This window comes from Etheostoma spectabile, chromosome 4, assembly GCF_008692095.1.
Source record: "Etheostoma spectabile isolate EspeVRDwgs_2016 chromosome 4, UIUC_Espe_1.0, whole genome shotgun sequence".
Taxonomy (NCBI): Eukaryota; Metazoa; Chordata; class Actinopteri; order Perciformes; family Percidae; genus Etheostoma; species Etheostoma spectabile.
This window is the reverse complement of record NC_045736.1, coordinates 11,178,166-11,191,127: the sequence shown is the minus strand read 5'-3', so window position 1 is coordinate 11,191,127 and position 12,962 is coordinate 11,178,166. Positions and strand designations below refer to the sequence as shown.

At 41.6% G+C, this 12,962-nt stretch overlaps 2 protein-coding genes across 12 annotated transcripts in view; both read right to left on the bottom strand.

Moving 5' to 3' along the window:
* The window catches only part of LOC116687868 (synaptotagmin-2), a 35,856-nt gene extending 34,405 nt beyond the window's left edge, over positions 1–1,451 (bottom strand). Inside the window, exon 1 of one of the 2 annotated variants that reach the window (XM_032513556.1) lies at positions 1,078–1,451. The gene's annotated coding sequence lies outside the window, so the exon portion shown is untranslated. The remainder of the gene's footprint in view (positions 1–1,077) is intronic. The other variant, XM_032513558.1, reaches the window with a different exon arrangement.
* A 5,106-nt stretch (positions 1,452–6,557) lies between these two features.
* mybphb (myosin binding protein Hb) overlaps positions 6,558–12,962 on the bottom strand; it is a 10,974-nt gene continuing 4,569 nt past the window's right edge. For 9 of the 10 annotated variants that reach the window (XM_032513062.1, XM_032513064.1, XM_032513067.1 and 6 more), the window contains 9 exons: positions 11,322–11,410; positions 10,980–11,175; positions 10,723–10,862; positions 10,087–10,246; positions 9,154–9,290; positions 7,684–7,870; positions 7,491–7,555; positions 6,795–6,826; positions 6,558–6,709 (listed from right to left, as the gene is read on the bottom strand). In XM_032513062.1, the coding sequence (XP_032368953.1) occupies positions 7,524–7,555; positions 7,684–7,870; positions 9,154–9,290; positions 10,087–10,246; positions 10,723–10,862; positions 10,980–11,175; positions 11,322–11,410 (941 nt within the window). In that variant the 3' untranslated portion in view covers positions 6,558–6,709; positions 6,795–6,826; positions 7,491–7,523. The remainder of the gene's footprint in view (positions 6,710–6,794; positions 6,827–7,490; positions 7,556–7,683; positions 7,871–9,153; positions 9,291–10,086; positions 10,247–10,722; positions 10,863–10,979; positions 11,176–11,321; positions 11,411–12,962) is intronic. The other variant, XM_032513063.1, reaches the window with a different exon arrangement.

Sequence of the window (12,962 nt, the reverse complement as noted above, 5' to 3'; positions counted from 1 at the left end):
GTGTGTGTGTGTGTGTGTGTGTGTGTGAGTGTTGACATACTGCAGCTACACACTCCCTGATCCATCTCTGCTGATGCCAAAAGGAAGTCCTCATTTGGCTCACACACTCAGGAGTGTCCCAGGCATGTACTCATAACATCCCCACGGAATAAAGAAAGCACTGCACCACCTGATCTGTCCACAACACTGCATCATGATCAGCCCAGGAAAACATAGTACCAACATGGATCGTTCACTGAAGTCTCAAATATGTCTTAAATTCTTTTCTGTGAGGCCAAATAAAGAGCGAACTGAACCAAATGACAGGAAAATGAATTAAATGTCAAGCTTCAATGTATTCAGTGGCCATCAGAGTCTGTAATGCGCAACATTTAATGACAGCTTTGGTTTCAACCAACTTCCCCTACAGTCAGTAAAGGGAATGCTTGTACTCAAATTAATTTAAAGAAACGGCTGTAATTGACTTGGCATAAATTCACTGGCTTAACAGATGCACATGAACACAGTGAGCTCTGCAGACTCTTAGGTGGGCCCTTCACTCCTGCTGGCTCAGCAGATTTAACTATACTCCCTCAGAGCTTTTACTGTACAAGAGTGAGCTGCCTCTCAGCCTCCATCTAAAGACCGACACACTGTAAAAAGCCCCAGTAAAGAAATGCAGATGAAAAGAAGAAAATGTTCACTGTGCAAAAAACAAGTTCCAATCTCTCTCAATTTTAATCAATTCCCACATATCCAGATTATAAACCACCGAAGAAAAGTGCCATTACTGTTCTTTCTATAGTGCAAGAAATCCCCATAAAAGTAAAAAAAAGTTGCACTCTGGCAGACTTGAGATTACTTTAGGAGCCTCTGCATTAAAATGAGAGGTGACTGGCAGAACGCTAACACTGTCTGCTCTAATTACCCCTGAGCCATTTCTTCTCTCTTTCCCTCTCCGCAGAGCTTTTTTCCCCTCCACATTCAGACAGGATGTGTGTAATGAGGCTAGGTGCCTCTGTGACAACCTGGCACGCAGCAGAGCCCCAGTAACTGATGATGCTGTGGACAAAGAGGAGAGTAACAAACGCTGCTTACCTGGAAGAGAGATGTGCTGCCGCCTCCCAAAACAAGGAGTGGAAGCAGAGAACGGTGTCAGAAATGCAGGAAGAAGAAAAAAAAAAAATATTAACAATCTGCACTCTGGTTTATCCTACTCTCAAAAGACATCTCAGAGCTGGATGGTCCCAGTTTCTCCTGTGGGAGGGTGGGGGCAGAGGGGGGGGGGGGGGGGGGGGTGATTCTGTCCAAGAAGCACACTCTCAAAAAAAAGACTTTTTTTTTCTTGGCTCGAGGTGCTGCTGACGTGCACTCAGATCAGGCAGAGAGGAGAGGAAACACTCACACAGATTAACATTGTTCTCACACACTGAGATCAGCGCAAGCATCAGAGCCTGTGCAGTTCCCCTGCTGTATTTCCCGGCACTGTTCGCTCATTGGCTGAGGAGCTACTCAATAAAAACCCTCCGTGTCATCAATTGGGTAGGTAGGGAGAGGGTGTAGGGGGGGATGGTGGTGGTAGTTTTTGTTCTGTGGCGCACTAACAACCATGCTCCTCCTCTTTTCTTTCTTGCTCCATCACTTCTTCCCTGAGTACAGGCGGTCAGGGAGTGCTGAGCTTTGAGAATTAGACGCAGGAGGGAAGGGAGCGAGAGAGCAAGGAGAGATGGGGGAAACAAAAAAAAGCATTAAAAAACAATGAGTGGTCAGTGGAGAGGTGAAGACGGTGACCAGCAAGTCTGCAGTAGCTCTCTCAGGTTTTAGCTTCTGTGCCTCCCTGCTGCAGGAGCTCTGCAGGAACCTGAGTGCAGTGAGGTGTGAGGAACCAGAGAGGCTGGAAGGAGAGCGAGGAAGGGGGGGGGGGGGGGGGGGATGGGTGAGGGAGTGTTACCGGTCTGCTCGGGCTGGTTTTGCTGCAGTATAGAGGCAGGCAGAACACAGATGGGAAGTTTTTTTTTTAATTTATTTATATATATTTTTTTCCTCAGCAGCAGTTGATGTAAAGCTCCAGCCCACTCAGCAGCATGAAAAGGCAACTAGTTCCTCCCTTTCTTGTTTACAGGCATCTAACATGTGACTGGTGAATAATTTATAAGAGCAGAAGGTGATGAGCTGCAGGATAGACACGGCTCACTGCTGCTGCTTCATTATGTAGACCAGAGATTACAGAGTCGTCTAAACTGAACCAAAAGTGTACAAGTCGAGCAGGAGTGAAACTGGGTTGTCGAAGAGCATCGAATGTGCTGCAGACACAACGTTCAGTTCTACGAGCGTTTCTTTTCAGATTGGTCACGTCAGATGAAATATCCGCAGAAAAGGGATCCACTTAAGCATGCATGTCAGAAGATGACGGAAATTTGTTTTCTCTTGTTTTTAATTTCCTTCCCACTCATCAACTCAGTGCCTAAGACAATTAAACAGGCGTAATGAAGTCTTGCTCTGCCGTCTGAAATCAATAGACTACCACAGTCCTCGTACTGGGCAGCTGGACAGAGCTGCATCACACTGCAGGTCTCTGGGGAAATCCATACAGCACGTGGCTGCTTTGTTGGAATCTCTGTTTACATCACTGTGTAGTAGCCTGAAATATAGACAATCTAATGATTTGTTAAACCGTTTTAGATTATTATAACTGTAAAGGCAGATGAAGAAGAGATCTCAGGGACAATATTTGGCAAAAACATTAATAAAGCTGTTCAATACCTTTATTTGACGCCATTTTGCTTACTCAGTCTACCACATAATCATTGTCTTGTATTGTTTGCCTGTATTTCTTGTGTGCTTACTTGCTTGTTTTTTTTGCTGTTATTGAAAAAAAATGCTGCTGCTGTAACAACAACATTTCCCCGTTGTGGGATGAATAAAGTATAATCTAATCTAATCTAATCTAATAAACATGAGAAAGAATGGCTAAAACAATACAAAGCAGTGTCACCTCCTCATACCACCTTAACTGCCCAAGTCAAATGAAGAGTGTACTCAGACAGTGCATTAGCAGTGACACATTTGTTGATGAAAAGCAACGACAGGACAGAAGTGTGAGTGCCAGTTACACCATTATACATATTAAGCCTTGTGGGAACGTCGCCAAAATCCCTGCAGCCAATAACAGCGAGGCTCCCTTTAAGGAGGACACACCATTTCATCGCCTTCGGCGTTACCCTTGACATAATAGCGGCCATGCAGTGCTCAGTGCATTAACAACGCTTAGACCACCTCATGAGTCAGAGATGCTGCGTCACTAATGCACCGGGCCTTTTTATGAACTTTCCACCCCACTGTGCCTATTTGCTTCCCGCTCCAGGGAGGGAGGGAGTGGTTGATAGAGTAAAGTTTTGATGGGATCCAATTTTTGTTTTTTTTTAAACCAGAGGACATTTAGTGATTGCCTCGTGCTGGATTTCATAGCAACAAATCATACTACATGAAACTAATAATTCAGCATGGAGATCCGATGTGTGCCTGAGGCACGCTTCATAAAGGGGAGCCAGGAAGTATAATGAGCCTCAAATATAAGATGAAAGAATAAAAACACACTAACAAGCTCACAATGACAATGCTAGCGTGCTGACGTTTAGCAGGTATAATGTTTTACGTATTTACCATCTCACTTTGGTGTGTTGACATGCTAACATTTGCTAATTAGCATTCAACACAGATATGGCAGGTTTTCAGCCATGAGATTTCAGGTATTTGGTCATAAACTAAAGTATTGGAACCGTTTACTCTGACAATGACACTTGCTCTGGAGGAAACTACTAGAACTGATGGGTCCATGTAAATTCTGGAGTGTGGTCTAGACCTACTCTATCTGTATAGTGTCTTGAGATAACTTTTGTTATGAATTGATACTATAAATAAAATTGAATTGAATTGAATTGACACTGGATCTAAAGTCAGAGGATCACCAAAAGGATTACAGTTCATCCTGAGAGGGACATGAATACTTAGACAATCAATTGTTGAGACAATTCACTCAAAACCACAAATGTGAACCTTGTGGTTGTGCTAAAGGAAACGTCAGCGAATCACCAAAGTCAGACACTTTGTCTGGGGGCCATGAGCGCCTGTGCAAAATCAATTCATCCAACAGTTGCTGAGATATTTAGGTCTGGACCAAAGTGGTGGGCCGACCCACAGACAGACCCACGTTGCCATCAATAGAGACCTTGCACATTTGACATACAGTCTGTTTGCTTAAATGAAACTCTCCCCACAAAAAATAGCAATTAATTAATCCAGGGGTCTTCAACGTTTTCCAGGCCAAGGACCCCCAAACTGATGGCGAGATGGAGCGGGGACCCCCTAATTATATATATTTTATAAAATTGTGTTATATCAAACTGGTCCTATAGTGCCATGTGTGCATTGATGACTGAAAGACATCTTCTGCCTCCATTTATCTGTTTACCACAGTGTGTTGAATTCATGTTAATGTGTATTTAAAGACATTTCAATTAGTGGAAAAAGGGGGGGGGGAATAAAAAAAAAAAAGTCTAATCAACCAAAACTTTCGCGACCCCCATGCAGTACCTGTTGAAGACCCCTGAATTAATCCATACAGTAAGCGAAAAAACACAAACATCGCATCTAATCACCAGCAACAAGAAAATTGAACACTGACATTAAAAGATAACGCCCCTTTCACCCAAAACATTAAACATGAGTACAGTGTGTGCAGTTTTATAACATCACGTTACATTATTTCTCATTTAATAAGTCAAGGTAACTGAATTTTTAAGATTCAAACACACGGCGTATTTTTAATATGTGCTGTTCTTACATTATCAGTGATTTAAAGATGGTTTTCATTGGAGGGAGGTTTGAAACTTCCTCGGTGCAGGACCTAAATTAGAGAAAGTCTCTCGCTCCGTGACCCTATTGCAGCCTCCAGGGGCCCACCAGAAGTAGGCCTGAGACCCATTATGGCTCCCAGCCCACAGGTTAAAGCTGAACGACACAATTTTTTCTGAATGCAGACGGCCCAAAATGGCAGAAATACAGTCGAAGGATTGTAAATCAAATGGGTAATTACCTATCTTGATTTTTCTTTTCATTTTTTTGGATGTGGAGGTAGAAATTTATGAATGTACGTACTCATTACAAGCTCTTTCATACCTCCCATTTTCACAAGGCCTGCAGATGTCATTTCTCTGTTATAACACTAGAGGCTGCCACACTCGTAGAGTCAGATTCTAGAGCTGGGTCACTCATTATGCAGCACACTTCCTTACTATCTCTACACAGTAAAACGTAGGGTGTATACTACTAAGACACAGTATTCTTGCACAAAATCTGCCACCAAACTCTGGTCCAGACAATCTGAACATGATGAGGGGCCGAGGGAGAGACACAGTGGTGGTTTAGATGAAGACATCTCTCTTCTATTTGCATTTCCCCCTTCTTTCTTGTGTGATTTGCATTTCCTTCGACTCAGTTCTTTTATACCTTAACATACTGTAAAAGCACATTTTGCCGGTCGAGCCACTTGTTCCCAAAATAAACCGAGCGAGATGGAGCGCTGAGGCTAATTTTGTCAGCCTCTATGTGAACCCATGTGTCTCTGTAACCTGGATCTTTCTCTGGCATGCTGCCCCACATCACTATGCAAGCAACTCCAAGTCAAATAGCAACGAGATCAGTATTATAGACTGGTATTACTATTATGAAAGTGCAGGCATACTGTGCTGTACTCTTGGGTCCGTCTGAGCCAAGTGAATAGAGCTGCTGCTGTCTCCAGATTCTCACTGGTTTGCTGCCAAAAGGGCTTCATATGTTCAGCAGCTGAGTGAGACTGGAGTGGAAAATAATTCAATCAATTAGGAGATAAAGTAGCTTTCTGCTTTAGAGTGGAGTAGTTTACAGTGCTTTATGAATTCTAATTTCTTGGTAACCTTTTACTTTGAAAACATGTATTGTTTTAATTTATCTTATGAAGAAATCTTCTCTTTAAACCAAAGTAAATATGAATTAGTCATTCAATTATTGGTGTTTTCCTAAATTAGCACCAAATGACATCGTTCTTTCCAGGAAACTTGTTGGAAATGATTAGGGACTTTTTGAAAACTTACAGAGCTATAACATCTTGACCTTTATGCAGTAGTTTATTTAAATATGTATAATTAGTATAAACCAAAACTATGAAATACAAAATCAACTTAGAGGACTTGCAAGACGTTTTTACTGGATTCTACTAACAGACAGTCATTTAGAATAGTTGTTTTTCACAATAAGCAAAACATTAAGCTGTCTCTTTTTTTAACCTTTTGTAACCTTTAAACTACTTCTTCTGGGGATTTCAGTTTAAAAAACACACCGTATTGAAAAAAAAACAAAACCGGAAATAAAATTATTTATTGACATAAACACGTAGATGTTACATGTAGTTCTCTATGAGGAACAGTAAATTCCTGCTGTAGAAGTCTTGGTGTACACCTAGTTAGACTTGAGATGATTTCGTTATCATGGACAGTATCGTCGAGGGGAGGGGGGGGGGGGGGGGGGGGGGGGGGGGGGGGGGGGGGGGGGCGAAGCTGATTGTGGACACGGATATGAACTTAATAATGTATTCAACGATAAAGGCATGAAGCGACAACAATTGTTCATCATAACACAGGGTAGTGTGGTCACCATCCATATATACATGTTCTTCCAGGAATCCAGCGCCTCCCTGTAAAAAGAAACATTTTAAACATTAAAATCTTTATTCATCGCTGTGGCACGACATTTTTAGAAACGCTATAAGTGTCCCGCACCTTATGCTGCAAAGACCTCATTCCTTCTGCTCCTAATTTGGGATTGCAACACATGAACAAATAACAACAGGTGTTAGAAAGCAGGCGGTACTGCAGTTGCAGACACTGCAGCAATTGAGAATCACTTAAAATAAAATCTATATAGAAGGAAATAAGGCGTACATAAAAAGAATTACGTATTTTCTTTTTAATATCTGTGAGAAATAAGCTTTACCCAGCAGTTATTTATCTAGTATTAAATTAAACTACAACGTTACCCAGATTAAGGCTCCAAAATGTAAAAAAAAAGAAGAAATTGTTAATGTTGAGCAAGTAACCTGCAAATAAAAAGGAGGCTGCTGCTACTGCTGAGTTGAGGAAATGTGATAAAGTTACCTAACCGAGTACACGAGGGGCCATTGCAGATTTAATTTATGGGTGCTACCTCCTGGACTCATTCAGTGGCAGAGGCCACCCTTTCCAAGTTTAGCACCCTCCATGTATGGAAAGCAAATCATGGAGAAGGCCGATGTCACCTCAGGACTCATAAAGATCAACCTATCCAATAAATCCAGCTTCATCAATTAAACTTTCATTGCATTCATTTTCACAAATATCCATGCTGTGCAACTAAACTACAAGTAAAAACTTACCCCCAAATAATAAGACCATTTTATCATGTATATATGTTTTAAGGTTGATAGGCACTTTCCCTACTCATTTCTGACCTGTGAGAATGTGAATGTTGACTTATTTCTTCTCTGAATCTGGAACCACTGGTTCTGTTGAACACAAAGACAAGGTTACATGCTTTCAGGATGTATACGACTCAGACACTTGTTCCTTAATATAATTCTTATAACCATAAATAGATTAAAGAGAGGTTTTTAAGATATATATTTTTGCTTACGTTTGACCTCCAGCTTGCAGCTGACAGTTGCTTCTCCGAGAGTGTTCTTGGCCTTGCAGGAGTACACACCTCCGTCAAAGTTGCCAGGCTTACGGATCTCCAGAGTGCAGATTCCCTGGACGCAAACCTGCCTGTACTTGGGGTCGTCTCCTATAATCATCTGGTTCTTCATCCATATAACCTTGGGCTGTAGAAAAAGAAACCGATTTATCGGATTAGAAAAGGTGATGTGACAACTATCACCTGAAATGTATACAAGCAGCAGTGTTGTTTCGAACTATGTTTGAGCTGGAGAAACCCTTTTGATTGAAGTGGCCACACAGCACAAAGCCAGTTTGGGAGTTTTAACGGCACTGACAAGGGACGACCTCCTGGGGCGCCACAGGGAATGTTACAATGTTACATGACCCCTCTGATCTGCCCCCCCCCCCCCCCCCCCCCCCCCACATGGCCTCTTAACCTCCACCCCTACTTCTAACGCAAAGAATGCTAATTCTAGCCTTCTTCAAGACCATCTAGACTCCTGTTCTGTTAGCTACCCAAAGGGAATATGAGCCCGAACAGGAGGGGAAAAGCTCAGACAGCCAGCGTACGAGCCCAGACAAAGATCTTACACATTCTCAGCTCAGAAAAACAAAAACAAAACACTCACTAGCTGCAATAAAGCTTCAGACAAGTAGTTTATGCATATTTATCGTATTAACGCTCCTGTTGTCTTTGGGTCAAATTTGACCCCTTTCCAAAAAGTTTCTATATCAGAAATTTGGGTTTCTTTCAAACAAATTTTCCAAAAAAGTAACCTGGATGGTTCCCAGCAACGCTCTTCACAAGTTAAATAAATAATTAGTTCACTGCTTTCACTGAATTTGTTTGTAATTTGTCATTTTTATAGCATTTTGAGAAAGAAAACAATTGATAAAAGAACTTTAACAAATGTCAAATAAAGTGAACAATTGACAGGATGTCGAAAACAGTGACAACAATATCAAAAAAAGTGACAAATGTAAAAAAAAAAAAAAAAAAAATAGCTTTAAAGATTGGGGGGGGGGGGGGGTGGGGAAAGAAAGAAAGAAAAAAAAGTCAAGAAAAAAAAAAGCAAAAAAAACGTTGAAAAAGTGATAAAGTCAGTGGAGGAAAGCCACACAAGGGGGTGAAAAAGACGACCATAACCTTGAGAAAAGGGTTTTTTGTTTTAAATTTTGACTCAGAAAAACAAAAATGTCCAGGTCGGTGGGAAGACAACACGAGGGCTAATTGAGTTATTCTTGTGTGAGCAGGGCTGTTTTGAAAAATCTGCCTTGGTGGTGTGTCCAGTGACAGTCCAGTTTGGAAAAGAAACTATATGCAAACAGATGTGTTGTTTAAAGACGAGAATCAGCTGTGGTGCCAGTGTTTTTCTAGAGCTGTTATCTCAGTGGAGAAATGGAAGAGACAGGATACTGGTCGAGCATGCAGAAACAGTTACTGTACTTTTGGGAATCCCCTGACGGAGCACAGCAGCTTGGTGCTGTAGCCGACAGTGGTGGCTCTGTCGTTCAGAGAGGTGGTGAACTTGGGCGCCTCGGTAAAGTCGCGTTCCTTGTACTCGGGGGGCTTGTATTCAATAGCTGGAGAACGGAAGAGAAACAAACTTGAAGAAACTTAAAGATGTATGGATGTTAAGAGAGTCTTATTGTGGCCCATCCATTTCACATGCTCATCTCAGGTACTACAACCCTTCTTAGAAATATGTGTTATGGACCTACTTTATATGACTAGATCAGTCACATGTGGATCTGTAACCTTATCATTTCAACTCAAAGGTCCACTTACTTACTTTCTAAGAGTTTGCTGAAAGTGGACTTTTGATGGTAAGTTATTTAGTTGTGCATACTGTTCCCAAACGTCAAAAATGAATGCATAAAGCTGAGTCTACTAGCAGATACTAGATAGCAGCACCAATATTAATATGGCATCAGTCGTTTATAAACTTTCAAAACCAAAATTAGAAAGCTAATGAGTTGACAGCTTCAGGAAAACAGGGGAAAGAGTATAAAGTAGGGCTGCAACTAACGCTTAACCTGTGGGTTATTTTTTTGGTTAGTTGTTTGATCTATAAAAATGTCATGGTGAAAAATGTGGATCAGTGTTTCCCAAAGTCCAAAATGACATCCTCAAATGTCTTGTTTTGTCCAAAACTCAAATATATTCAGTTTACTGTCTCAGAGGGGAGAAGAAACAAGAACATGTTCACATTTTAGAAGCTGGAATAAGAGAAATCATTTTTTTTTTTTTTTTTATAAAAAAAAAAGACAAACCGATTATCGAAATAGTTGGCGATTAATTTAATCATCGATTCATCGCTGCAGCTCTAGAATAAAGCAGTAAATGAATTCCTCCGTGGTACCAAAAGTAGAAAGTTACCTGTCTTCAGGATTTTGGCCTCCTCCTTTGCAACGGTCGCGCTCTCGCTTATTCCAACCTTGTTTTCAGCAAACACCCTGAACTTGTAGATGTTGCCCATGATGAGGTCAGAGATAGTGGCATTCAGCCTGTGGTAATGATCCAGCACAGTGAACCAGTCCTGCGGACGCACAACAGGAAGAGGTTTAAGGATTCAAGATTGACTGTGTGTAATGTATCAGGGTACCCTGGAAATCCAGAGTTCTCGCGAGAGCAAAATTTGAATTTGCTCAGCGAGTCACTCTGGCATCGAGTAATGCTGCTCATTAACTATGCCCTTGTAGCCGAGCTGCACCAATCACATCGGTGTATCTGATATAGACGGGCCAGAGGCGAGCTAAACACATGACCACAGTCTAAACTACCAGTTAGCTCCGCTGGTAGCTAAGCTTATGGGGCTCTGGATACATCACCCCGTGTTGTTGTTGTGATTGGTTGTAGTGTTATCCAATTGCGTGCAGTGAGATTTTCAAATACATGCTTGGTCCCGCCCCTCGAGATGGGCGACTTTCATTTCTCAATGCCAGACCCTTAATCTTTTGAATTCGGGTCTGGATTTCCAGGCTAGTGTCGGCCCTTTGATACTGAAAAACTTACTCCAGTCTTTTTGTCGGCCTTCTGGACTGTGTAACCTGTGATTTCTGTGTTTCCATTGTCTTTGGGTGCAGTCCATTCCAGAGCAACATTGAAGCCCCAGGTATCCACAATTTTCACACTGGCGGGAGGCCCCGGCAGCTCTGTGAACAACCAACACTTTTGAAATACATCAAACTAATCATCCACGTATAATTCTTCACCGTCTCTTGAACACAGTTATCATACGTCCCTCTGTGTGACGCAACATCTTTGCTCACCGACAATCTGAAGGATGAGTGAAGCCTTGTCTTCAAAGTCCTCCACCTTCACACACATCTCGTACACGCCGGAGTCGTCTCTCTCGGCTGTGCGGATGAACAGGATGCTGTCTCTGTCCGTGCTGCGGATGTTCACCCTCTTTGTGTCCAGGGGCTGCCCGTCCTTTGTCCAGGTGACTACAGGTTTGGGTTTACCCTGGTGACAAACAAGAAAATATATATATATCCAGTATATATATATATATATATATATATATATATATATCAGACAGTGACTTGTGAGGAGTTCTGTAGTTTTATTTATTGTCCATTTACAGGACGATACAGTCATCTCCAGCTTACTGTGAAGGGGATGCTCAGGTTGATCTTCTCTCCAACGTTAGCGACGTATCTCTGCCTGAGGAAACGCGGCAGGCGGACCTTGGGACGATCTAGAGACAAATACGATTATTATAGTATCAGCGGAGGAAACAGTGACGACAAGACACAGCCAGAAAAGGATTGTTAGGATCTGTAAAGAGGTTTTTGGAGTGAAACAAAAGGATTTTCATTTTGCTTTTGTGGCCCACAAATCCTAAAGAAATCGATGAAGCCACTGAGCTGCTCTAAGCTCATGTTAGCCTGGGGATATTCACCGGTGCCATCGGGGTATGTATGGGCTTTAACTGGTTGTAAAGGGTTCTCTCAGTCATTTGTACCTTTTGCTTTCCATCTCTCTACTCTCAGAAGTATGGACATGTAGGACTTTGTATAGATTAAAATAAGGGTAAATAAATGTTGAAGTTGCACATAATATTGTCAGGGACAGGAACCAATGGAAAGAAGGATAGTATTTGTGTATGTTTATGTGAATGCATACATATTAGGGCTGGGCAATATATTGATGTTATATCGATATGAGACTAGATATGGTCTTAGACTTTGGATATATCGTAATATTGTAATATAAGTGTTGTCTTTAGCTGGTTTTACAGGCTGCATTACAGTAAAGGATGTAATTTTCTGAACTTACCAGACTGTTCTAGCTGTTCTATTATTTACCTTTACACTCTAAGTCATTAAATCATTTCTGGAGATTTTTTATCAAAAATCTTATTGTGTAAATAATATTTTGTTAAAACACCTGTAGTCAACCCTACAATATCGTTGCAATATCGACATTGAGGTATTTGGTCATGAATATTGTGATATTTGATTTTCTCTATATCGCCCAGTTGCCTCATTGGGACAAATTAAACGGAAATAACACAGTAAATTGAAAACGTAGCGATGTAAAACTTGCATGTAGGGAATGTAAATCATTTTAAATATGAAGAGGTGTGAGAAAATCAGAGGCGTGAGGTGCCCTGGTGGCTCATCTATGCTTCCCTAATCTTCCCTCATTGTGTATAAGCTTGTAAAAAGCCCAATAAATCACCCTTAAAAAAAAGAAAATGACACGGATAGTTAGCCACTGTGACGTTTGAAACGATACCATGCCTCAGAAGGATCTTTGCTGAGGCTCACTTGTTAAAGTGATTTGGTGAGAGGCACCACCTGCTGAGTCCAGCAAAGCAACATTTGTCAGGACTCTAAAAAAAGAAAGCGTCCTGTAGTATATCCCCTCCCCTCATGACGCACGATCGGGAGATTCAGTTACTGAAACTCACGTCAGAGTGCATCAAAATCCTAGATAAATTAAGCACGGAAACTGGAACATGAAGGATTTTGTGTAAAGAAAAAGTGAGATGTACACGTTAGAACACATAAACAGCATGTTAAGTGTCTTATCACTTGACTCAGGGAGGATTAGGCTTAATGAGTGTTCTCCCTGCAAAGTCCGTGGCATGCTTCAAAATAAACAGTGAATCTCTGGAAGTGTCATTAGATTTGGGTGTCACCTGAGAAGCTAGCTCCATATCCACCACCCCCACCCGCTGGAATTTACCATCCACCCCCTTCTCCTGCCCCACAGCCCCCACCTGCTTGCAGTCAGATTACTTG